The sequence below is a fragment of the Scyliorhinus torazame genome, chromosome 8, assembly GCF_047496885.1.
Source record: "Scyliorhinus torazame isolate Kashiwa2021f chromosome 8, sScyTor2.1, whole genome shotgun sequence".
NCBI lineage: Eukaryota > Metazoa > Chordata > Chondrichthyes > Carcharhiniformes > Scyliorhinidae > Scyliorhinus > Scyliorhinus torazame.
This window is the reverse complement of record NC_092714.1, coordinates 109,156,677-109,183,486: the sequence shown is the minus strand read 5'-3', so window position 1 is coordinate 109,183,486 and position 26,810 is coordinate 109,156,677. Positions and strand designations below refer to the sequence as shown.

The following is a 26,810-nucleotide window of genomic DNA, read 5'->3' as shown; positions in this document are numbered from 1 at the left end:
GCAGGCGCACTGTTAAGCCTGGCGCTGGTCTGCGTGAGCGCGCTCTCTGGCGCGCTTCCCCTGCGTCAGTCTATATCTAGGGCGCCTGCGCGGGCTAGCGTGTGAGTTCAGAGTCTTGTGAGAATGAAGGCGATTTGCGTGTTGAAGGGAACCGGGGAAGTGACCGGCACCGTCCAATTTGACCAAGCTGTGAGTTACCATGCGCAGCGGCGGAGGGGACCGCCTGTTGGCTTCGTTCGCCGGGGTGGGCGTTTGGGTCAGAGTGCGGGGCAGGCGCGTATTTCTCAGGCTGGAGCGAGCCGGCTGGGTGCTGAGCACGGACCCGGGCCGGGGTGGTGCGGCGGCTTCGTCTCCCTCCCTCAATCGGTGTCCGCTCTGCACCTGCGGAGCTGGGCCCGGAGCCGCTGTGAGTGGCGGTCTAAACTGCGCTGGAGCTACAATATAGGAAGGCAAGCTCTCAACATCGTGGGCAGGTGTCGATTCTCTTTGTTCTAGACTTGTGCCTTTTTAATTTAGTTTTTAAATATAAATTTAGAGTACTTTTTTTTTCCAATTAAGGAACAATTCACTCCTAACCTGCGCATCTTTGGGTTGTGGGGCTGAAATTCATGCAGACACAGGTGAAAGTGCAGTGTCGTTCTATTTTATTTTTTTAAGAAACCAGTAATGAACCTTTCGACGCGATTTAGAAGTTATTCATATTTTTCCCCCTCCCCGCCCCCATTTTTTGCTTTGTCATGGTTGCACAGCTAACATGACGCAGTTAGGTAATTTGTGCAATGGGTGATCGTAGTTCTGGAAAGAGCGGTGGAGAAGAGGACGCAGAAGCGGCTCTTATTCCGGACCGTCATATTGCAGAATGTGAAGTCGGCCACTTGCAAAATCAATTACCTGACTGCTGCTCATAGGCATACATGCCAATTTGTAGAACCGTTAGTAATTAAAAATAACCGCTTTATCAATTAGCGCCTACCACCAGTCTCTCGAAAGACCTGCAATGCTTTATTTAGGACAGGAGCTTCGCGCGGTTCTTGAGTTGCACGTCATTTACCGACGATTTATTGCCCCGAACTTCGCATAGCGGTGGTTTGAAGGAGAGGGACGAAGGCCGTCGACCTGGCACTCAAGCGATTCAGCCGGTTGTATTCAAGTTTGTTCTCCAGGGTCTCCGACACATCAGACGGCGTGCTGTGCCCTGTGGTTTAAGTGTTATGCTGAGGCCCACTTGAGAAAGTCCTGTATCTTGGCCAACATTTGTATCCTAGCTACCGCCCCAGACGTTATCGTCTATTTGCCGTTTGTGGGACTTGTTCTGTACAAATTGGCTTTGCCACATAACCTGTAGTTACACAGTCTTGTATGCTCTTTCAAGTGCTCAAGATATGAAGTTTGTTTACAGGGTGGAGGAATTTTAAGGACATGCCTTGCTCTGTCTGGAAAAGAAAATTCTGATTTGGCTTGATGCATTTTGGCTTTTTGGAGACTATTTTGTATAACTTAATTTTAAAACATTGCACTTTCTCTCTCTCTCTCTCTGCAGCTCCACTCTAATCGGGTTTTATTACTTTGAAAAGTTGTCCATTCTGTAAATGCAAGCTATTTCAGAATGCACAAATATGTAGTTTGGGAAATAAATCAAAATGCAAATTATATAAGCAATTTGAAGCATGGGTAGGCATTGTAATGTTTTAGTCAGTCTGTGGCTGTGGAATCCTATTGCAGTGTCCTAGTTCTGCATGAAATGAGCAGCTACTCTGTAGATATGCTTTGCACCACAGCTACAGTGCTCCTGTGGCACACTTGGTCACTCAACATTTAAAATGGCTAAGTTTGTGCCAATGATAGCATGGCATACAAAATAGATGCTGGAGTGGAGTGCCTGAACCCTGTGCTGTCATTTCACAGGGTTCAGGTAGATCTACGCACTAGCACAGTGGTCAGCACTTGCTTCACTATCTACCTTGACATTTAATTGCATTACCATCACTAATGCCCCTACTGCCTTGACATTTAATTGCATTGCTATCACTGATGCCCCTACTGTCAGCATCATGGGGTTATACTCGCCAGGAATCAAACTGAACCAGCCGTATAAATATTGTGATTAAGTTTAAAGATTGAGAATTCTTGAGGCATGTCACTCATCGCCAGACTTCCCAAAACTGCAAGATACAGTCAGAGTGATGGAATGCTCTGCTTTCCTGGATAAGTGCAGCTTCAATAACTCCAGAAACTCAACACCTTGGATAAAGCAGTCCCTCTGCCACTGGTGCATAGTACACACTGCTGTAATGCAACTATGTGCAAGATGTACTGCAATAACTTACTAAAGCTTGTTCAACAGCACTTTCCAAATTGGTGATATCCTCCATCTCGGAGGACAGTGACAGTTGTTGCAAAGTTCCTTTCCAAGTCTCACCATCTGGAGTTGCAACTGGCCCTATATTGTTGTTCCTTCACTGGCCTTTGATCAAAATCGTGAAATCCATAACAACACTGAGTACCTGTACCAGATAGACTGGTGGTTCAAGAAGGCAGCTCACCACCATCTCCAAGGGCAATTGGGTGTGGATAATAAATATTGGCATTACAAAAATGGGATAGGGGCAAAGTCCCCTTCTGCTAAGGTACCATTTGCTGCCTTAATTACTTACTGGAGCAATGCGATAACTGAGATTCAGTATGCAGACATCCAGGTCCTTATGAATGAAAGTGCTTCCCAACCTTGGAATCTAAATTGTTTTTCTCCTACCAGCGTAATAACTTCACATTATGTTCCATCTGCAATGTTCTTGTCCAGTTGCCTAACCTGCTGCAACTCCTTTGTGTTCGTCTCAACGTTTACTTTCCCATCTAACCTCTTGTCAGCAGCAAAATTGGCTACTAATAATCTTTATTGTCACAAGTAGGCTTACATTAACACTGCAATGAGGTTACTGTGAAAAGCCCCTAGTCACCACATTCTGGCCCCTGTTTGGGTACACAGGGAGAATTCAGAATGTCCAATTCCCTTAACCGAATTCAGCCCCCTCCTCTCGGTCATTAATAAATTGTAAAAGCTGAGGCCCAAGTACCTATTATTTACAGCCTAACAATTTGCAAATATTCTGTTAATTTCCTCTTCTCTGGCCCTGAACTAATTTCCTCTTCTCTGGCCATGAACTAATCTTCAATCCATGCTAGCATATTGCCCCTGATCCAATGAGTCCTGACGGAAATAAAAATCCAAATTCACTACATCCACTGCTTCCACCTTTGTTCCTTACTCAAATGCTAGTTCCCTTTTGTAAATCTGTTTACTGTAATAATTTTTTAAGTACCCTAAATTATGGCCCTAACATATACTAGCATTTTGCCTCTCACTAGTGGGTTTAATGGCCTAAAGTTCCCAGCTTTCCTCAATCCTTTCCTGAAATAGTGCGAACTCAAAAGTCAGGTGTTCTCAATACAGCCAGTCAATTCATTCATAGTAGATGCTTCCTCTCTTTCTCATTAAATGCTTGCAGCCAGTTTTAAATATTTCTTGAGATGCAAATGGGCTTCTGAGGTTTAGAAGCTTTTGTTTTAATACATAGCTGCAACTTTCAGAGACTCATGATTTTAAAAAGTGACTTATTGATGCACCACCAGGTTGGAGGGATTCATTTTGGATTTAATGGCCTATGGAACCAATTGGTTTCCAATAGCTACCACATTCATCTTGCAAATTCACTCTTGCAATTGATTAATACTGATCCCAACCCAGGGCAGCATGGAGGTGTAGTGGTTGGCATTGCTGCTGAGGCCCCACGTTTGACCTTGGCTCTGGGTCACTGTCTGTGTGGAGTTTGTACATTCTCCTCTTGCTTGCGTGGGTTTTGCCCCCACAACCCAAAGATGTGCAGGCTAGGTGGATTGGCCATGCTAAAATTGCCCCATAATTGGAAAGAATTAATTAGGTACTCTAAATTAATTTTTTTTAAAATACTGATTCCAACCTGGAGAAAGAACATCTGGGTATCCTTTAAGTTGGCATGTATAAATATGAACCAGATTTTATTTCAGTTAAATGCAAAAATTCCATTTTACATTCTTGACTTTTCCTGAAGATTAACTTGGGAGCAACAGATTTCTTGGTTTCCAGAAGTACCTCTGTTCAAAGTATATTATTCTGATTTAATTTCCCCTCCCTTTTACTTGTTTGAAGTTAAGGTATAGTTGGCAATTCATGGCTCACTAACTTAACTATAAATATAACCTTTAAAATTGACAGGTCAGGAAGGAGCGGAACTGGAGTGTCTGTCCTTGTAAACGGCAGTTAGTGGTAAGGCCACATGCTGGCAGTGAAACTGTTTATATAGCTATAGGTTAGAAATGTGAAGTATTGGGCAGCGTGGTGACGCAGTGGGTTAGCCCTGCAGCCTCTGGCGCAGAGGTCCCAGGTTCGATCCTGGCTCTGGGTCACACTCTGTTTGGAGTTTGCACATTCTCCCTGTGTTTGCGTGGGTTTTGCCCCCACAACCCAAAGATGTGCAGGCTCGGTGGATTGGCCACGCTAAATTGCCCCTTAATTGGAAAAAATGAATTGGGTACTCTAAATTTATATTAAAAACAAAAGAAATGTGAAGTAAATCTACCAAAAGTTTGAGGGTGTTGGAGGTTATGCACAAAACATATTATCCATGGCACTACACCCGAGTAGAAAGGATTTTGAAGATTGGTGAATGATTGGAACTGGACAAGTGTAGTCTGGCCTCCATTTTAAAATTGAACCTATAATCCCAGTTGCTACTTGAAATTTAGCAAGCGGGCTTAAACCAGTTTGGAGCATATGTTTTGTTCGTATAAATCTTAAACTGGGTTACAATGCTACCACTGGGAAGGTACAAGTATTGAATGGTTAGTTTAAAATTAGTATAGGTTAGTGTTCTAATTTCAAGAAGGTTGTGCATATTAATAATGGATTTGCAAATAGTTGTTTAACCACTTTTCACTGGTTATATGTTGCAGACCCACCACAATCTGACCCCTGGATTTATGTGATATTTATCGGCTGTTTCCTACCAATTTGATCATTTTTGTTAGTTTTGACCATCTCCTTTCAGATAGGGTGATCTAGTTTTCTTTCAGATTGGGCAAAAGAAACAATTCTGGTTTTATCATGTGTCTAGTTTTTGACACTTCCCATTACAGCTGACTGTAATCTGGACATCAACTGGAGCGGAAAGGTCCTTTGTTTGGTCTGTTTTTCCCTCCTGTATTAATAGCCCCAGGTAGAATCTGGTGCTGATCTTCAGAAAAAAGTTGGCTTCTCTTGACCAGCACCAATCCTCAGAAACTCAGACAGTTGAGATGTTTAAACCTACCAGCACATGACAAAGGAAATGAAATGAAAATCGCTTATTGTCACAAGTAGGCTTCAAATGAAGGTACTGTGAAAGGCCCCTAGTCGCAACATTCCGGCGCCTGTTCGGGGAGGCTTGGATGGGAATTGAACCGTGCTGCTGGCCTGCCTTGGTCTGCTTTCAAAGCCAGCGATTTATATTTGGACCACTACATATGTTCAACATTAATGAAATGAGATTCATAATCTAGGCTAGATTTTAAAATTAGGAGCTGTTTTTATCTTTGAGACGAACCAAACTATTTGATCTGTCAAAATTGCAAGAGCAAGTACTGTTGAGTACAACAATCAAACCCATCTTGTCTGTCATTTGATCCTTCTATTTTATTGCACTTGACCAGGAAGCTCACTATAATGGACTAAAACTTTACAGCAGCACATTAACATCTTAATATTGCTATTGGTCTTATTTGTCGATAGATGTCTAAAATGAGCATGTTCTGTTTGAGTATACTATGTAATAAGTTGAGCTATGTAATGAGTTAAGCTATGATAGATCAGTACAACTTGATTTTGTAGTATGACTTAAAGCTTTCATTTTACTAAAGGTAAACATTTGGATTTTTGGACTAAGTTTGTCTATGTGTTTAAATTATTGCTGGCAGTACTTGAATATTAATTAATGTTCAGGAAAACTTAATATTTATATTCTCTGTAGAGCAGTTCTGCTTAATTCAAATACAAGAATGCTATGATTAGATTCAATGTGGAAGTAGTCTCCAATTGGTTCTTTAAGTGTCATTATTTTATTTTATTTATTTCTTTGCAGCTTCCCCTGGAACAAAAGCTGCTTTTTTGGGTGGAGAGGACATGAGATTAACAATGCACCATAAGAATTTCAGATTAAAAGTTAGTGATGACTGTCGGTGTTCCAGGAGACTTGCTTCCTTGTTAGTACATGCATGCTTTCAATTTAAACACCAACTGTTCTTCGTTGGTCTGAATTTGGTAGCTTTGAGAATGGAAATCTCAGTAATGATCCTGGTATTGGAAAAGTTTAATCCACATTGGAGAAATAGAAATCAATTAGTTGGCTGACCCTTTCTGTGGTCAAAGGAACATTTATAAAAAAAAAAAATCAATAACAGAAAGTACTGGACAATTGCAGGTCTTGACAGCATCTGTGGAGAGAGAGAAAGGAGCTAACGTTGAGTCTGGGTGACTTTGTCAAACTGTCAGACCTGCTGTCAGACAAGATGTCATCCTGTATTTTCTTTCCAGCATCTGCAATAATTTGCTTTTATCTTGAATGTTTTTTTAAATTGCTGCTTCTGATGCTTGGTTTGATCAGCCACTTGAACTTTGGATTGGCCGGGTGCGATATGGGCCTCCTCTAGCTTTGCACTGTTATAGATGGATTTTTTTATTCATAGATAGATCTACGTAGAACTAGATTTATAAATTGAGAATTCAGGCCAAAGTTCTTGCTGTTATCTGATGTGCATCAATTATGGTGGTCCAACACAGCTATCAAAAGCTCTTTGGATTACTGCAATTCCTCTTAATATGTGGTTTAACAAATTGAAGCATTGACATCAAATTAGAAAAATGGACATTACTGGTCAATTACAAGGGGCAAGAGTTAGAAGTTGGTATGCAGAACTATAAAAAAAATTGCAATTGGAGATACATAATTATCTTGACAGCCCTTGGCGTGTACCTCGAGACCACAATCTAGAAAAAGTACAGCGTCAGATTTTAAGCTACCCTGGATATGAACTGTCCAGCGCTAACAATTAATAGTTCCTCATGGTTAACTTCAGTCTTATCCATTGTACCATTCTTTATTTTCAATGTGTAGAGTACGAAAGCAAGAACGGTATGTTGTGCCTTTCTATAAAATACATATTGGCCTCCACTTCAGGAAAGATGTGAAGGCATTAGTGCAAATGCAGCAAAGCTTTGAGAATCATTTCACCACTGTGATAATTTGGTGAGGCTGGGATGGTTCTGGAGGTGGAAAGGTCAAGGACCAGAGATGACATGAGAATTAATTTTGCACACGCAGTGATGCCAGAGTGTAGTGATGGCAGATTCAGTTGTGACTGAGGAAATTGATTATTTGAGAATTTACAGGGCTTGTTGGGATGGAGTGGAGGTGGGGGAAGAGTGATGGAGTGGGCCAACTGTTGTTGGAGACACAACATAAACAAAATAGGCTTTTGGCCCCTTTATGTGGCTCTGAAGGCATAAAATAAGTGGAAAAGAGAACTAATGAACCGTGCTTATCTATCTAATGTTAGTTCAAATAGCCTCCATTGATTTTGATATTTGGAGGTGGTGCTCTAAATTTGATGGTGGGTGGGTTAATTTGATGGTTAAGTTCCTACATTATCTTTTGGGTTAGATCTAATTCCTTCCATCTTTGGGTTAGATCTAATTCCTTCCATCTTTGGGTTAGAGCTAATTCCTTCCAGAAATTGTTGGATGGGAATTTTGCCACTACCATTCCAGGTAGTAGTTGAAAACAAAATGATTTGCAATGTTTCTGTACCACACCAATGTGACTAGTTTCAATTTCCAATGTAGAATTTTCAGTTCCATCACAACTTGACAATTGAGTCAACATTTTAAACTGGAGAAACTGCAGATCAAGAATATTTGGATTGCGAAGTTTGTAGTTGTGTAAAAAAAAAAAAAAAAAAAAATCTGGTCAGGATGCATTTGTGGTGATGAGCATTGTACATAACCTTGCTCTGCCTTAATACCACACTATTGCTTTTACCAGTCAGTTGCTTGCAAATATACCTATATCTGTGAATGTGCTGTTGTATTATAACTCTGGCTTTGAAATGAGCTTCTTCTCTGAATTTGAACTGTCTCAGTATTAAAACAGAATCCAGCTGTTCTGAAGGATTTCCCCCCCCCCCCCTTTTCCTACATCTTACCTTTTCCTCTAATTTCCATATAAAAATTCTGGGTAAACATACATTGTAGTTTCAACCAAAAATACATCAGGCAGGCTGAATGCAGTCGTTGTAGAAATCTTGGATGTGATTAATCTTGTCAAGGTATTCAGTCCCGCAAAAACACAAGCTTTCGGCCACCAGTCCAGTAAGTAGCCTCTTCTACTTGACTACTAAAAAGAAGCCTGACTACTAAAAAGAAGCCTATCAAACGGGAATACTGAAGCAGCCATTACAAGTTTAAAATGTGTTTAACAAAAGATGAAGAAGAATTTTGCAACCATCGTAGTTATCCATTCTGCTTGGAGGCTGCTCTGATGGCTTGATGTCGAGTGCCTTTTTGGCAGGTTATTAAATTGTCAAATATGCTTACACATCTATATGGAATTTCTTTTCTCCAGGGAGGTGGACCTGTAACTGTAAAAGGAAGCATCACTGGATTGACTCCTGGAAAGCATGGATTCCATGTTCATGCGTTTGGAGATAATACAAATGGTATGAACTGAACTAGCTGTTTTGACAACCTTAATGTGAAGTATGACACTTGAATCTTTAACAGTTAACTAGAATGGAAGTACGTTGTCCGTGTAGATGCAAATGTGATTAAATTTGAAGTGAGGTTTTTTGCACTACAATAGGCCTAGAACTTTCAAAAAGATGGCATAACAAAAAATAAAATACTGGTGACAGAGTTGGGCAGAAACTATGGGGAGACCATAAAATTGATGTTTTGGGTTTGGCACCATCAGAATTAGAAGACATGTAAAAGATCAGAATCTGAGATGGACCAAGGTAAGGAAGGGTGGAAATGTTTAACAAGGGGAAGGAGCTAAGTGCAAGATGGGGCAGCATGGTGGCACTGGTTAGCACAGCTGCCTCAGCACCAAGGACCTGGATTTAATTCTGGCCTTGGGTGACTGCGGATTTCCTCTGGGTGCTCCGGTTTCCTCCCACAGTCCAAAGAAGTGCTGGTTAGGTGGATTGGCGGAGCTAAATTTTCCCTTGGTGTCCAAGGATGTGTTGGTTAGATGGGGTTAAGGGGATAGGATGGGGGAGTAGGCCTAGGTAGGGTGCTCTCTCAGATGTTTAGTGTAGAATCAATGGCCTCCTGCACTGTAGGAATTGTGGTTAAATAGCAGAAGTGATACTTGGATGGAGCAATAGGCAGGAGCAAAGATATGATTAGCCAAAGAGGTTGTGGGGAGGGGGTATTGGTCAGAGAACTGAAAATTAGGACTTGGAAAAACAGGGAAATTACAGGTCACCTTGCAAGCATGCTGAACTATTAGCAGATCCCCATTTCACAAATGGCTCAATGCAGATTTGGAAGGAAGTCAAATAAGTAGTTTGATTTATTTTTAAAAAATTAAACTGCAGTCATGGCTTAGTGACGAGCCATCAACTAAGGAAGTTTATCGTAATATTCATAAAGTAAAACAAAACCAAGCATTGTGATACCTGGTGGAGCAAAAGGCAGATGACTAATTGCAGTACCATGCTAGCCAGAAAGACATTAACTTGCAAGTTCCCTACATTAGAGCAGTGACTACACTCTCTTCGTTAGCAGTAAAATGCTTTGGGTTGTGAAAGATGCTACATGCTAAATTGTCCCTTAATTTGAATTACAAAAAAAAAAGAACTAATGCTGAAATGGTCATCTAATTCTTAAATAAGAAGGCATTTGGTTCTGTTCTTTTTGCCTTATTGACACACTGTTCAGACCATCTTGGGATGAGGGACCTCCGGGCAGACTGGAACAAGGCATCAGGGCAATAGTTGGGTCTGAAGCTGAAGAATATCAAATGCGTTGAGTTTGGAGCTTTAGAGCCAATCGGGATGGGAGCCATGTCAACAATACAGCGAGTGGAAATGGTTGAGGCACAATCATCAACGATGCGCAAAGTCTGGAGTAAAGTAAGTGAGCTAATGGGGACAGAATCTCTTCCCTTTGCCCTGAAAGCATTAAAATGGAACCAAGCATTGATACCTAGTGGTGTGAAAGGCAGATGACTATTTGCAGTACCATGTTAGCCAGAAAGACATTAACCTCCGGTTTCCTAGAGCAGTGACTACACTATTCATTAGCAGTAAAATGAGTCTGCTTTTACATGAGCTTCAGTGCATGAATAGAAAGATTCAGGAATGCTCTGACATGATTAATCATCTCCACTGAAGTGACATATTAGGAACTGCTATATAACTTGGAGGGAAGGGAAAATTTCAAGCATAATGTATTATTGTAGTATTGTTTAGTCATACATTGTAACTGGGCATCAGGGTCAGTTAAAACAGTGAGGACTGTAGTGATCCCCTACAGTGCAGACTTTGTTTGCACCGAGTGCTGAATTTGGTGCATTTGAGTGCGATAGTGAGAGTTTGGTGACCGAGGGAGTTAGGTGAGGAGGGAGTAAGGTGCTCCTTTCATTTTGTTTCCGACATTTCCGCAAAGAGTGAGAAGAGAGCCAGGAGTTTACAGAAAGTGTAGCTGACTGGGAGCAGAGTCTGAGGGCGGAGATCTAGTTAGTCCACATGGCAGCTATATTCTGTAAGGTAAGAGGGGATGGAGGCTAGGCCAGTTACATGCTCCTCCTGTAGGATGTGGGTGGTGAGGGATACCACCGGTGTCCCTGCTGACTATACCTGCGGGAAGTGCACCCAACTTCAGCTCCTCAAAGACCGTGTTAGGGAGCTGAAGCTGGATGAACTTCGGATCATCCGGGAGGCAGAGGGGGTGATTGAGAAGAGTTACAGGGAGGTAACCACACCCAAGGCACAGGACAAGAATAGCTGGGTTACAGTCAGGGGGGAAAAAAACAAACCGGCAGAAAGTGCAGGGATCCCTCGTGGCTGTTCCCCTTCAAAACAAGTATACCGTTTTGGATGCTGTTGGGGGGGGGGGGGGGGGGGGGGGGGAGATGACCTACCGGGGGAAGGCCCTAGCGGCCAGGTCTCTGGCACTGAGTCTGGCTCTTGGGCTCAGAAGGGAAGGGGGGAGAATAGAAAAGCAATAGTTGTAGGATATTCAATGGTTAGGGGAATAGATAGGAGATTCTGTGGTCGCGAGCGAGACTCCCGGAAGGTATGTTGCCTCCCAGGGCCAGGGATGTCTCGGATCGTGTCTTCAGGATCCTTAAGGGGGAGGGAGAGCAGCCAGAAGTCGTGGTGCACATTGGTACCAATGACATAGGTAGGAAAAGGGGTGGGGAGGTAATAAACAAGTTTAGGGAGTTGGGCTGGAAGTTAAAAGCCAGGACAGACAGAGTTGTCATCTCTGGTTTGTTGCCGGTGCCACGTGATAGCGAGGCTAGGAATAGGGAGAGTGCAGTTGAACAAAAGTGGCTGCAGGAATGGTGTAGGAGGGAGGGCTTCAGGTATTTGGATAATTGGAGCGCATTCTGGGGAAGGTGGGACCTGTACAAGCAGGACGGGTTGCATCTGAACCAGAGGGGCCCCAATATCCTGGGAGGGAGGTTTTCTAGTACTCTTCGGCATGGTTTAAACTAATTTGGCAGGGGAATGGGAACCGGATTTGTAGTCCAGCAACTAAGGTAGCCGATATTCAGGACGCCAAAACGTGTAATGAGGCAGTGGGGAAGGGAACACTGACAAAGGAGAGTACTTGCAGGCACGGAGATGGGTTGAAGTGTGTATATTTCAACGCAAGAAGCATCAGGAATAAGGTGGGTGAAGTTAAGGCATGGATCGGTACTTGGGACTACGATGTGGTGGCCATCACGGAAACTTGGATAGAAGAGGGGCAGAAATGGTTGTTGGAGGTCCCTGGTTATAGATGTTTCAATAAGATTAGGGAGGGTGGTAAAAGAGGTGGGGGGGGGGGTGGCATTATTAATTAGAGATAGTATAACAGCTGCAGAAAGGCAGTTCGAGGAGTATCGCCCTATTGAGGTAGTATGGGTTGAAGTCAGAAATAGGAAAGGAGCAGTCACCTTGTTAGGAGTTTTCTATAGGCCCCCCAATAGTAGCAGAGATGTGGAGGAACAGATTGGGAAACCGATTTTGGAAAGGTGCAGAAGTCATAGGGTAGTAGTCATGGGCAACTTTAACTTCCCAAATATTGAGTGGAAACTCTTTAGATCAAATAGTTTGGATGGGGTGGTGTTTGTGCAGTGTGTCCAGGAAGCTTTTCTAACACAGTATGTAGATTGTCCGACCAGAGGAGGGGCATTTTGGAGATAGTGACCACAATTCTGTGACTTTCACTTTAGTAATGGAGAGGGATAGGTGTGTGTAACAGGGCAAGGTTTACAATTGGGGGAAGGGTAAATACGATGTTGTCAGACAAGAATTGAAGTGCATAAGTTGGGAACATAGGCTGGCAGGGATGGACACAAGTGAAATGTGGCACTTGTTCAAGGAACAGGTGCTACGTGTCCTTGATATGTATGTCCCTGTCAGGCAGGGAAGAGATGGTCGAGTGAGGGAACCATGGTTGACGAGAGAGGTTGAATGTCTTGTTAAGAGGAAAAAGGTGACTTGTGTAAGGCTGAGGAAACCAGGTTCAGACAGGGCACTGGAGGGATACAAGATAGCCAGGAGGGAACTGAAGAAAGGGATTAGGAGAGCTAAGAGAGGGCATGAACAATCTTTGGCGGGTAGGATCAAGGAAAACCCCAAGGCCTTTTACACGTGAGAAATATGAGAATGACTAGAGCGAGGGTAGGTCCGATCAAGGACAGTAGCGGGAGATTGTGTATTGAGTCTGAAGAGATAGGAGAGGTCTTGAACGAGTACTTTTCTTCTGTATTTACAAATGAGGGGCGATATTGTTGGAGAGGAGAGTGTGAAACAGATTGGTAAGCTCGAGGAAATACTTGTTAGGAAGGAAGATGTGTTAGGCATTTTGAAAAACTTGAGGATAGACAAGTCCCCCGGGCCTGACGGGATATATCCAAGGATTCTATGGGAAGCAAGAGATGAAATTGCAGAGCCGTTGGCAATTATCTTTTCGTCCTCGCTGTCAACAGGGGTGGTACCAGGGGATTGGAGAGTGGCGAATGTCGTGCCCCTGTTCAAAAAAAGAACTAGGGATAACCCTGGGAATTATAGGCCAGTTAGTCTTACTTCGGTGGTAGGCAAAGTAATGGAAAGGGTACTGAGGGATAGGATTTCTGAGCATCTGGAAAGACACTGCTTGATTCGGGATAGTCAGCACGGATTTGTGAGGGGTAGGTCTTGCCTTACAAGTCTTATTGAATTCTTTGAGGAGGTGACCAAGCATGTGGATGAAGGTAAAGCAGTGGATGTAGTGTACATGGATTTTAGTAAGGCATTTGATAAAGTTCCCCATGGTAGGCTTATGCAGAAAGTAAGGAGGCATGGGATAGTGGGAAATTTGGCCAGTTGGATAACGAACTGGCTAACCGATCGAAGTCAGAGTGGTGGTGGATGGCAAATATTCAGCCTAGATCCCAGTTACCAGTGGTGTACCGCAGGGATCAGTTCTGGGTCCTCTGCTGTTTGTGATTTTCATTAATGACTTGGATGAGGGAGTTGAAGGGTGGGTCAGTAAATTTGCAGACGATACGAAGATTGGTGGAGTTGTGGATAGTAAGGAGGGTTGTTGTCGGCTGCAAAGAGACATAGATAGGATGCAGAGCTGGGCTAAGAAGTGGCAGATGGAGTTTAACCCTGAAAAGTGAGGTTGTCCATTTTGGAAGGACAAATATGAATGCGGAATACAGGGTTAACGGTAGAGTTCTTGGCAATGTGGAGGAGCAGAGAGATCTTGGGGTCTATGTTCATACATCTTTGAAAGTTGCCACTCAAGTGGATAGAGCTGTGAAGAAGGCCTATGGTGTGCTCGCGTTCATTAACAGAGGGATTGAATTTAAGAGCCGTGAGGTGATGCAGCTGTACAAAACTTTGGTAAGGCCACATTTAGAGTACTGTGTACAGTTCTGGTCGCCTCATTTTAGGAAGGATGTGGAAGCTTTGGAAAAGGTGCAAAGAAGATTTACCAGGATGTTGCCTGGAATGGAGAGTAGGTCTTACGAGGAACGGTTGAGGGTGCTCGGCCTTTTCTCATTAGAACGGAGAAGGATGAGGGGCGACTTGATAGAGGTTTATAAGATGATCAGGGGAATAGATAGAGTAGCCAGTCAGAGACTTTTTCCCCAGGTGGAACAAACCATTACAAGGGGACATAAATTTAAGGTGAAAGGTGGAAGATATAGGAGGGATATCAGAGGTAGGTTCTTTACCCAGAGAGTAGTGGGGGCATGGAATGCACTGCCTGTGGAAGTAGTTGAGTCGGAAACATTAGGGACCTTCAAGAAGCTATTGGATAGGTACCTGGATTACGGTAAAATGATAGTGTAGATTTATTTGTTCTTAAGGGCCGCACGGTAGCATTGTGGATAGCACAATTGCTTCACAGCTCCAGGGTCCCAGGTTCGATTCCGGCTTGGGTCACTGTCTGTGCGGAGTCTGCACGTCCTCCCCGTGTCTGCGTGGGTTTCCTCTGGGTGCTCCGGTTTCCTCCCACAGTCCAAAGATGTGCGGGTTAGGTGAATTGGCCAATGATAAATTGCCCTTAATGTCCAAATTGCCCTTGGTGTTGGGTGGAGGTGTTGAGTTTGGGTGGGTTGCTCTTTCCAAGAGCCGGCGCAGACTCGGGGCCGAATGGCCTCCTTCTGCACTAAATTCAAAGATAATCTATGATTAATCTAGGACAAAGGTTCGGCACAACATCGTGGGCCGAAGGGCCTGTTCTGTGCTCTATTTTTCTATGTTATGTTCTATGACTGATGTTTGTTTGTAAATTACTATGCCTCCATGTGCACTAGGTACAGAAACTAGCAACCAGAAATTGAGTATACCTGTGCTGCTTTTATATGCAGCACAAATAATTTTTAGTCTGACATGTCCAAAGGTTCCATGCATTTTGGTTCATGTCAAGTGCCACAATCCGACCCATGAATTAAGGTGCATTTGTCTGAGACAAGAATGTGAAATCATCATAGAATTTACAGTGCAGAAGGAGGCCATTCGGCCCATCGAGTCTTCACCGGCTCTTGGAAAGAGCACCCTACCCAAGGTCAACACCTCCACCCCATCCCCATAACCCAATAACCCCACCCAACACTGGGCAATTTTGGACACTAAGGGCAATTTATCACGGCCAATCCACCTAGCCTGCACATCTTTGGACTGTGGGAGGAAACCAGAGCACCCGGAGGAAACACACGGCAAGGATGTGCAGACTCCGCACAGTGACCCAAGCCGGAATTGAACCTGGGACCCTGGAGCTGTGAAGCAATTGTGCTATCCACAATGCTATAGTTTCAAATTTTCTGCGATAATGGGAATGATTCCCTCGGCATGTAAACATCTTTCAGTTAGTTAATCTGGCAGGTGAAATATGTTTTTCCTGCATTTCTACCTCTTAATGGCATTAATCTTAAATATGAAAAATGTGTCTCCGAGCTCTTGCTTCTGGTACCTTTTTTTTTTATAAACTGCATCAGTGATCTTTGTGTGCTGTGGGGAGGCAGAATATCTAACAATATGCATCTACAATATCATTTGGAAGCAAGTGTCACTTCCACCAATCAGTGCTCTCCTTGGGTCTGCATTGTAGCTTCCTGTTAATTAACATGTTTGAACAGGATGTTAATTTGGCTGGATACTGAGTGAGAGAGTGGCTTATTAAAGATTTGAGGTGTTGGTTAGAGTCAACCACATTGTTGTGGGTCTGGAGTCATGTAAACAAGACCAGGTTATGGATGGCATACTCCTTACCTAAAGGAACCAGATGGGTTATCATGACAATTGATCATTTTATGGTAAAATACTAGCTTTCAATTCCAGATGTAATTGATATCACATTCCATCAGTTGGAATGGTAAGCAGAGGCTTGAGGTTGTGTTACTTGCCACTAAATACTGTGCCTCTCCTAAAATGTGAACCCCCAGATGTAAACAAACATGCAATGTTTAGAATCATGTGGGTTATCATCCACACCCAAGTGTCTGAAACATTTTCTTGTCAACCAATTAATATTACTTGAAGCTTGTTTGTTTTGTCTGTGTGCAATACAGGCTGCATCAGTGCAGGGCCTCACTACAACCCGTTTTTGAAAACTCATGGTGGACCAGGTGATGAAGAAAGGTGAGCTTTTTTTTTCTCTTATGGACTGGGTTTGCATACTGTGGTTGTGCATGCTGTCCCTTTCGGGTATTTGAAAATGTTACTTTTAATGTCATAGGCTATTGTTATGACAAACACTGGGCAAGTGCATGCTTAATTCCAGGCTCTCTTGTCCCAGAGTCACAAAGTGAATTAACTGATGATTCGTCAAGATTTCCAGGTTTTGACCCTTGGCTGCAGAATAATTACAGTCACTGGGTTTAAGTTGAAACCTAATTACTGTTTATTTGTATCCAGATCGATCATGAAATAGAAGTAAATACAACTGGAAAACCCACTTAACTGTCCCATCCTCTACCTCTACCCATGCACAAGACAGACAGACAAACAGCCTTTTGGTTTAGAGGGGGGGGGGGGGGTTGGGAAGAGTGATGAACATCCTTCTGCGCTGTAAATTCTATGATTCAAAGATAAGAGCCTTTCCCTCCAATGATGGTTCTTTACATTAAAGTTTCTGGTTTACAACTGGTAGTGGTTGTCTTTGCAGAGTCATTCATTCAGTGTCCTTGTAGTTTGAAAACAGTACTTGCAGGTAGCAGGCTTTTTGGCAAAAGACTTCACTACTTATCAAACTGGACCTTCAGTTTGAGGTTCACCTTCAGGCCTATATCTGGGTGGAGTCTGCACGTTCTCTCTGTGGGTTTCCTCCGGGTGCTCTAGTTTCCTCCCGCATGTCCCAAAAGATGTGCTTGTTAGGTGAATTGGGCATTCTGAATTCTCCCTCTGTGTACCCGAAGTAGGCACGAGTGTGGTGACTAGGGGATTTTCACAGTAATTTCATTGCAGTGATAATGTAAGGCTACTTGTGACAATAATAAATATTATCTTTTTGGGGAGACACTATTTCACATCAAAACTTGATTTCAGCTTCAGGCCTATGCAGACTTGAGCACGTCACCCAGACTTGCTAGAGGGCAGGTCCACCATCAGTGGCCTTCTGAAGAGGAGTAGCTAGATTTTTTTTTCAGAGTTAATTAGAATCCTCCATCCAGGCTTCCAGAGTGAAACCAAACGAACCTCAACTCTGAAAACATTCCAGTGGAATCTAATCACCACTTGTTGCCGGGCAGAGCCTTTTGAGCCAATTCATTGCTTCTTTGTTTTTCTAAAGAACAACTTGGGTAAGTTTACAAGGGTAGAGCAGATATCGTGAGGTTTGGTGGGGGGAGGGGGGGGGGCTGGTGGTGCGTGCATAGGGTTGATGCAGTCCACGGAGGCCCTGGGCCCAGACTCATTCCCAGCTAACCTCTGTAAGTGGCTTGGGTTCCTCGTTGCTCGTGATGTATCACAAGGCACTTGAAAAGTGTCACCCCCCCCCCCCCCCCCCCCCCCAAACGTTGTCACAGACATCTAAAGAAGGACAAGACTGCGAGCAGTGTGGGTCACACTGCTCAATTTCACTATTGAATACTGATACAAAACATTTGGCGAATGTACTGGCTACACTGGTTATGTGCCAGGTGTGATTGGGGAGGACGAGATCGGATTTAAGGGCAGTCAGTTGGCAAATGTTCAGGTGATCTGATTAGTAAGCTTGCGGATGACAAATTTTGTCGAGTTGCTGATAGTGTCAAGGATTGTCAGAGGATACAACAGGATGTAGATAGATTGGCGACTTGGGCACAGAAAAGACAGAAGTTTAATCTGGACAAATGTGAGGTGATGTGTTTTGGAGGATCAAATCTAGGTATGAATTGTACTGTAAATGGCAGAACCTTTAACATTTAACATAGAGGGATCTGGGCATGCAGGTACACTGTTCTAAAAGTGGCAACACCGGTGGCCAAGGTGATTAAAAAGGTACATGGATGTTTGCCTTCATCAGCTGGTTACATTTCAGAACAGGAGTTGGGAAATCATGTTGCAGCTATATAAAACCTTGGTTAACCTGCATTTGGGAGTATTGTGTGCAGTTCTGGTCATCACATTATCAGAAGGACGTGGAAGCTTTGGAGAGAGTGCAAAGAAGGTTCACTGGGATGTTGCCTGGTCTTGGATGTTGGCTATGAGGAGAGGTTGAATAAACTAGGATTGTTTTCACTGGAAAGATGGAAGCTAAGGGGAAGGAGGCACAGACACGGTGGATGGTCAGGCTTTTTCCAAGAGTGTAATGTCAATTACAAGGGGCAACAGGTTCAAGGTGAAAGGGGAGAAAATTTCTCCGAAGTGGGTGCCTGGAACACGCTGCTAGAGGATATGAGGTACATTAGTAACAGAGGCATCAGGATGGGTACATGAATAGTGAGGAAATAGAGGGATGCAGACTGAGTAAGGGCAGAAGGTTTTTTAGTTGGGGTATCTTGATCGGCACAGACTTGGGAGTGCCGAACGGCCTGTTCCTGTGCTGTACCTTTTTGTTCTTTGTTCTTGGATGTGATCATCGATGCCTACAGAAGGGGGTGAGGGGGCCACAGAGGGTGTGGTGCATGCTGGCAGGCCAGCTTTGGAGGGAGGTGCTGGCCAGGGAAATTGTCCAGGCATAGGACGGGGAACTTAGTGGCGGTCCTGGACCAGATTAACAAGGTGTTTGAGGAATTTTATGAAATTGTATTGGTTGGAGCCAGTGGGGGAGGGGGAATCGGGGGATGTGGGAGTTCCTAGACGGATTGGAGTGTCTGAGGTTGGTGTGGGAACAGGAGCCAATTGAGGGAGGTGGCAGGGCATATGGATTCCCAATGGAGTACAAGACAAATTGGCAATGTTATGGTGGGGATGTCTGAGGAGGCAATGGGAGAGGGGTGCTATCACAAACATTGGGGTAAGCCTCAATCTCTTTGCTGTTAAAGAAAGATAAGGACCTGACGGAGTGTGGGTCGTACAAGCCTATATCGCTACTGAATGTTGAAGCAAAGCTATTGGCGGTTAGCTTGGAGGGGATGCTCCCATAGGTGATAATTGAACCAGATGGGGTTTGTGAAAGGAAGGAAGCTATTTTTTCAATATTGGGATATTCAATGTAATCATGCTGCTGGCTGAGGGAAAGGAGACTAAGGTGGTGTTTGCACTAGATGCAAAAAGGCATTGATCAAGTAGAATTGGGCATTTGATGGTGGGTCTTGAGAGGTTTTGGATTGGGCTGAGATTTACCGAGTGGGTATAGCTATTACGTAAAATTGCGGGTCTTTTTCAGAATATAAAGTGAACCTGGAAAAGAGTGAATAACTTCCCTCGTCACTGGCAGGTCGAGTACAGGCGATTTAAAATTAATGTGTTGCCGCAATTTCTGTTTCCATTTCGGTGCCTGTTGGTCTTTTTGCCGAAGGCCTTCATTTAAGGAAGTAGACCAGTTGGTCACTTCATTCATGTGGTGGTGGCCAGGAAGGCCCTGAAGAGGACAGTAGTTGGGGGGGGGGGGGGGGGGATGGATGGATGGGAGAAGGGGAAGAAAGGGAGAGAAGGTGAGAGAGTCCTGGTGGTTAGGATGAAGGGGCGGCAGGGTTGAGGGCCCTGGCAATGGTGCTGCTCCTGATGGCCCCGGGCAAGTATCTGGGAGCCTGGTGGTGGCAAAATGAGATTGAGGCAGTTGAGGCAGCACTTTAGCTGGGGGAAGGATCAAGGGAGATGCCGATCAGGGGGAATCACTGCTTTTAGCCAGGGAGGCAAGATGCGAGGTTTCTGAGCTGGAAGGAGAGGGGGATCAGGGTATTTAAAGACCTGTTCCTGGGGAAATGTTTTGCAAGGTTGGGGGAGATGGACTGGGGGAAGGGTTTAGGTACCTGCATCACCGAGACTGCTAGGAAGGAGGTTCCGAGCTTTCCGATAGAACCAACCCTCATTGATGGAAGGGGATGGTGTTGGCCATCTATGGGAGGATTTGGGGGCAGGAGGGGGTGTCCATGCAGGGGATTAAGCAACTGGGAAGAGTTGGGGAGGTTATGGAAGACTTGTGTGAGGTGCACTGGAGGTTGAATGCCCCAACCTCTTGTGCAAGGTTGGGGCTGATGCAGATGAAAGCTGTATATAGGGTGCACTTCATGAGGGTGAGGATGAGCTGACTCTTGAGGGAGTGGAGGATGTGTGAGTGTTGTAGGAGGGGTCCTGCAAACCCATGTCCATATGTTTTGGTTCTGTCTGCTGGAGAAGTATTGGAGGGAGGTTTTCAGTATCATCTTGGGGTACTACATGTGAACTTGGAACCAGGGCCCCATGAAGCCATTTTCCGTGTGTCTGATTGGCCCGAGCTGCAGGAGGGAGGTGGATATTTTGGCCTTCGCCTTGCTGATTGCCTGGAGGCAGGTCCTGTTGGGCTGGAGGTCAACTTTGCCCTGTGCCTCAGCTTGGCGGAGGGACATACTTGAATTTCTGACCCTTGAAGGTGAAATTTGAGCTGGAGGGGTTCTTCAATTCATGGGGACTATTTATTTTATTATGCACTTTGGCGAATTGGTTGCCATCAAACTTTGGGGGGGGGGGGGGGGGTGGGTTGGGGTTATTGTTTTGATTACACTGATTATTGATTGACTGCTAATTTTGTAACCTGGAACGCACGGGTGGATGTGTTGGTCTGTATATTGAGTGGGTGCTGGGCGACGGTTGGTGTTATATTTGTTTTTGGTTTACTTGATAAATGTTTAAAAATTAGGAGAATATCGTTTTTTTTTAAATAAAAATCTAGGGCAACCACTGGCCTAATCTTGAAGCCTGTATTAGAATGCTTTCAAAAATGCAATGTTTATGTACACATATTTTAGGTGGGCCGAATGAGTTCAGCAAAGATTTGGAGCAACAGCTATTGGCATACCTTTTTGTGTTGCGATGGGAGATCTGTCAAAATGACCAGTTTCCAATGATGCATCATACAGCAGCCAAAAACATGCAGATGAAATGCCCATGGGTATTGATGATGGCCAGTGGTTCAAAATAGTGCCCTGTGACAATTACAGGACATGAGAAAGCAATTCATGGTGGTACTGATTGCATGGCCAATGGAATGAAATTAAAGCCTATGCTAATTATCAAATGTAAAATGATGCCAAAAATAAATTTTGCTGCAGGAGTTCTTGTGCATAATAATTTTTTATTGTCACATGTAGGCTTGCATTAACACTGCAATGAAGTTACTGTAAAAATCCCCTAGTCGCCACACTCCAGTGCTCGTTCGGTACATTGAGGGAGAATTCAGAATGTCCAATTCCCCTAACAGCACGTCTTTCAGGACTTGTGGGAGGAAAGCTGAGCGCCCAGAGGAAACCAACGCCGACACGGAGCGGGGGAAACTCACGTGGACATGGGGAGAAAGTGCAGACTCTGCAGACAGTGACCCAAGTCGGGAATTGAACCTGTGACCCTGGAGCTGTGAAGCAACAGTGCTGCCCATGATGATAGTAGGGTGTAGATGAGGATGAACTGGAGCAATAAATCAGTGTTGAATAGGTGTCCTAGTGGCCCAAGCTCAAGTACAGTTTATTAGACTGTTGAACGAGGGAACAAATTTCTTGCAGCCTTTCTGTAGAGGTCGTTATAATTTTGCTACACTGAAGATGCCAAAAGCCTTCCAAGATTTCTGAAGTGCTATTTTGTCATTAAGAACCTGTTTTTCATTTCTGAATTTTTTTTTGTTTTCAACATTTGTATAGATTTAGATTAGTTGGTTTAATTATGACTTCTGATTCATTGTAGACATGTTGGTGATCTAGGCAATGTGGAGGCTAATGGAGATGGTGTGGCTACCTTTGAAATTCAGGATAATCAACTCCATCTTTCTGGGGAAAGGTCCATTATTGGACGTACACTTGTGGTAAGTGTTTTTTAAAATAAAAACTGGCCTTATAATAGGATGCAATTCAGCATTTAATTCCTTTTTCAAGGGGGCCAAGTCTTCAATGCAAATTAAGTCAAATATTAGCCTAATACTTTTGAATATATGTAAATTTCCTAACTTTGTTCAGGTATTTATTCTGAATGTGGCTTTAAAACCAAAACGGTAATTTGTGGGTTTTAGTTGGACCTGGAATGAAGATAATAGAACTCCCACTGTACCATCATTCCTCTTGTCGGGTCTCAGCTTTCAAATCGCCTTGCCATTAAATACCTAAATACTATTTTTTTGTTTTTGTGAAGGTTCATGAGAAGGAAGATGACCTGGGAAAAGGTGAAGATGAGGAGAGCACTCGAACAGGAAATGCTGGAAGTCGTTTAGCCTGTGGTGTAATTGGAATTGCTAAAGAGTGAAATAAACTTGCCTGTGGGGAGGAGAGAATTGACTTGTAACTTTTCTATTGGTTGGCATATTTACCTGTTAACTACTGGTCCAAAATAGTCTAATGCAAAGCAACTTTGTTCAGTACTTTGTTACATAATGTCTACAGCACAAACAGGAATGAGTCCAAATGATCGTTGTCTGAAAAGCTGTGCTTTAAATTCATAAAGATATATTGTTTAATCTCAAATCCAGATCTTTTAAGTAACATCCAGTCGGATTTTGATTTGTTGCCTGGAAAGCTTTTGGCTATTGGAATTTGTTGATGTAAAAGAACTTTAATTAACCCAATAGCTGGAAGCACTGAACAATGTGTTGTCAAACAAATCTAATAAAGGCATTGTCCTTTTCTTTCAATATCTAAGTGTCTTGATGAATTTCTGGACTTTGAGGTAATCCAGATCTGTTGTACATAGTTATTGTTCATATGAGCTATTGACGAACAAAGGGAGCATGTGGTGGGGGTGGGGGGGGGGGGGGGGGGGGGGGGGGGAAATACCTTTTTTTTTTTTTTTTTTTTTTTTTTTTTTTTTTTTTTTTGCTTCTAAATGGCTGTATTTTTTATCTTGAAAATATTGGATACTGAGCAGCTGTTCCAATATGGACCTCTACTATGTTGAGATAATGGGTTATTTGAGTTTGCAATATGAATGTCTATTTCGGCGGCGTGAGAGCAGCTGGTTAGTCAATTTCAGCGGGAGCATTGCGGAAGGAGGTTGCTGGGAGGTAAGTCAACCTTTAAAAGCACTTCTCTTTGCAGGGGCAGGCCAGTCGATTTCGGCGGCGTGAGAGCAGCTGGTTAGTCAATTTCAGCGGGAGCATTGCGGAAGGAGGTTGCTGGGAGGCAAGTCAACCTTTAAAAGCACTTCTCTTTGCAGGGGCAGGCCAGTCGATTTCGGCGGGAGTGGAGCTGGCTGGTTAGTCAATTTCAGCAGGAGCTGAGAATTTTTCTTTTTTTTTTTAAATTAGTTTTTTAGGCGGGATCAGGAAGTCGACCCGCGGACGTCTGGGAAGACCCTCACCAATAAATTCTGGTGGAGAGGAAACACGAGACACTACACGTGTAGTGTCTCCCACCCGCCCTCCTCCTCTAACCTAATAATAAAACCCATTGGTCTGAGGTAAGTACCATATTTTTATATTATTATTTTTTTTAATAAAAATTTAATTTAGTTGTTAGCCAGATATTGGTAGAAAGTTAGAGGAATGGCAGGGAAGGGAGTGCAATGTTCCTCCTGCAGGATGTTTGAGGTGAGGGATGCAGTTAGTGTCCCTGCTGATTTTACCTGCAGGAAGTGCTGCCATCTCCAGCTCCTCCAAGACCGAGTTAGGGAACTGGAGCTGGAGTTGGAAGAACTTCGGATCATTCGGGAGGCAGAAGGGGTCATAGATAGCAGCTTCAGGGAATTAGTTACACCAAAGATTGGAGATAGGTGGGTAACTGTAAGAGGGACTGGGAAAAAACAGTCAGTGCAGGGATCCCCTGCGGTCGTACCCCTGAGAAACAAGTATACCGCTTTGGATACTTGTGGGGGGGACGACTTACCAGGGGTAAGCCATGGGGTACGGGCCTCTGGCACGGAGTCTGTCCCTGTTGCTCAGAAGGGAAGGGGGGAGAGGAGCAGAGCATTAGTAATTGGGGACTCTATAGTCAGGGGCACAGATAGGAGATTTTGTGGGAGCGTGCGAGACTCACGTTTGGTATGTTGCCTCCCAGGTGCAAGGGTACGTGATGTCTCGGATCGTGTTTTCCGGGTCCTTAGGGGGAGGGGGAGCAGCCCCAAGTCGTGGTCCACATTGGCACCAACGACAGGTAGGAAAGGGGACAAGGATGTCAGGCAGGCTTTCAGGGAGCTAGGATGGAAGCTCAGAACTAGAACAAACAGAGTTGTTATCTCTGGGTTGTTGCCCGTGCCACGTGATAGTGAGATGAGGAATAGGGAGAGAGAGCATTTAAACACGTGGCTACAGGGATGGTGCAGGCGGGAGGGTTTCAGATTTTTGGATAACTGGGGCTCTTTCTGGGGAAGGTGGGACCTCTACAGACAGGATGGTCTACATCTGAACCTGAGGGGCACAAATATCCTGGGGGGGAGATTTGTTAGTGCTCTTTGGGGGGGTTTAAACTAATGCAGCAGGGGCATGGGAACCTGGATTGTAGTTTTAGGGTAAGGGAGAATGAGAGTATAGAGGTCAGGAGCACAGATTTGACGTCGCAGGAGGGGGCCAGCGTTCAGGTAGGTGGTTTGAAGTGTGTCTACTTCAATGCCAGGAGTATACGAAACAAGGTAGGGGAACTGGCAGCGTGGGTTGGTACCTGGGACTTCGATGTTGTGGCCATTTCGGAGACATAGATAGAGCAGGGACAGGAATGGATGTTGCAGGTTCCGGGGTTTAGGTGTTTTAGTAAGCTCGGAGAAGGAGGCAAAAGAGGGGGAGGTGTGGCGCTGCTAGTCAAGAGCAGTATTACGGTGGCGGAGAGGATGCTAGATGGGGACTCTTCTTCCGAGGTAGTATGGGCTGAAGTTAGAAACAGGAAAGGAGAGGTCACCCTGTTGGGAGTTTTTTATAGGCCTCCTAATAGTTCTAGGGATGTAGAGGAAAGGATGGCGAAGATGATTCTGGATATGAGCGAAAGTAACAGGGTAGTTATTATGGGAGACTTTAACTTTCCAAATATTGACTGGAAAATATATAGTTCGAGTACAATAGATGGGTCGTTTTTTGTACAGTGTGCGCAGGAGGGTTTCCTGAAACAATATGTTGACAGGCCAACAAGAGGCGAGGCCACGTTGGATTTGGTTTTGGGTAATGAACCACGCCAGGTGTTGGATTTGGAGGTAGGAGAGCACTTTGGGGACAGTGACCACAATTCGGTGACGTTTACGTTAATGATGGAAAGGGATAAGTATACACCGCAGGGCAAGAGTTATAGCTGGGGGAAGGGCAATTATGATGCCATTAGACGTGACTTGGGGGGGATAAGGTGGAGAAGTAGGCTGCAAGTGTTGGGCACACTGGATAAGTGGGGCTTGTTCAAGGATCAGCTACTGCGTGTTCTTGATAAGTATGTACCGGTCAGACAGGGAGGAAGGCGTCGAGCGAGGGAACCGTGGTTTACCAAGGAAGTGGAATCTCTTGTTAAGAGGAAGAAGAAGGCCTATGTGAAGATGAAGTGTGAAGTTTCGGTTGGGGCGATGGATAGTTACAAGGTAGCGAGGAAGGATCTAAAGAGAGCTAAGACGAGCAAGGAGGGGACATGAGAAGTATTTGGCAGGAAGGATCAAGGAAAACCCAAAAGCTTTCTATAGGTATGTCAGGAATAAGCGAATGACTAGGGAAAGAGTAGGACCAGTCAAGGACAGGGATGGGAAATTGTGTGTGGAGTCTGAAGAGATAGGCGAGATACTAAATGAATATTTTTCGTCAGTATTCACTCAGGAAAAAGATAGTGTTGTGGAGGAGAATGCTGAGCCCCAGGCTAATAGAATAGATGGCATTGAGGTACGTAGGGAAGAGGTGTTGGCAATTCTGGACAGGCTGAAAATAGATAAGTCCCCGGGACCTGATGGGATTTATCCTAGGATTCTATGGGAGGCCAGGGAAGAGATTGCTGGACCTTTGGCTTTGATTTTTATGTCATCATTGGCTACAGGAATAGTGCCAGAGGACTGGAGGACAGCAAATGTGGTCCCTTTGTTCAAAAAGGGGAGCAGAGACAACCCCGGCAACTATAGACCGGTGAGCCTCACCTCTGTAGTGGGTAAAGTCTTGGAGGGGATTATAAGGGACAAGATTTATAATCATCTAGATAGGAATAATATGATCAGGGATAGTCAGCATGGCTTTGTGAAGGGTAGGTCATGCCTCACAAACCTTATTGAGTTCTTTGAGAAGGTGACTGAACAGGTAGATGAGGGTAGAGCAGTTGATGTGGTGTATATGGATTTCAGCAAAGCGTTTGATAAGGTTCCCCACGGTAGGCTATTGCAAAAAATACGGAGGCTGGGGATTGAGGGTGATTTAGAGATGTGGATCAGAAATTGGCTAGCTGAAAGAAGACCGAGGGTGGTGGTTGATGGGAAATGTTCAGAATGGAGTACAGTCACAAGTGGAGTACCACAAGGATCTGTTCTGGGGCCGTTGCTGTTTG

General features: G+C 44.2%; 1 protein-coding gene across 1 annotated transcript; it reads left to right on the top strand.

Annotated features, from left to right (window-relative positions):
- The first annotated feature begins 17 nt into the window (after window positions 1-17).
- Window positions 18-23,016, top strand: LOC140428033 (superoxide dismutase [Cu-Zn]). Its single transcript, XM_072514006.1, has 5 exons — window positions 18-189; window positions 8,691-8,784; window positions 16,350-16,419; window positions 22,078-22,195; window positions 22,519-23,016. The coding sequence occupies exons 1-5, from the start codon at window positions 124-126 to the stop codon at window positions 22,627-22,629; spliced, it is 459 nt and encodes a 152-aa protein (XP_072370107.1). The 5' UTR covers window positions 18-123; the 3' UTR covers window positions 22,630-23,016.
- The last annotated feature ends 3,794 nt before the right edge of the window (window positions 23,017-26,810 follow it).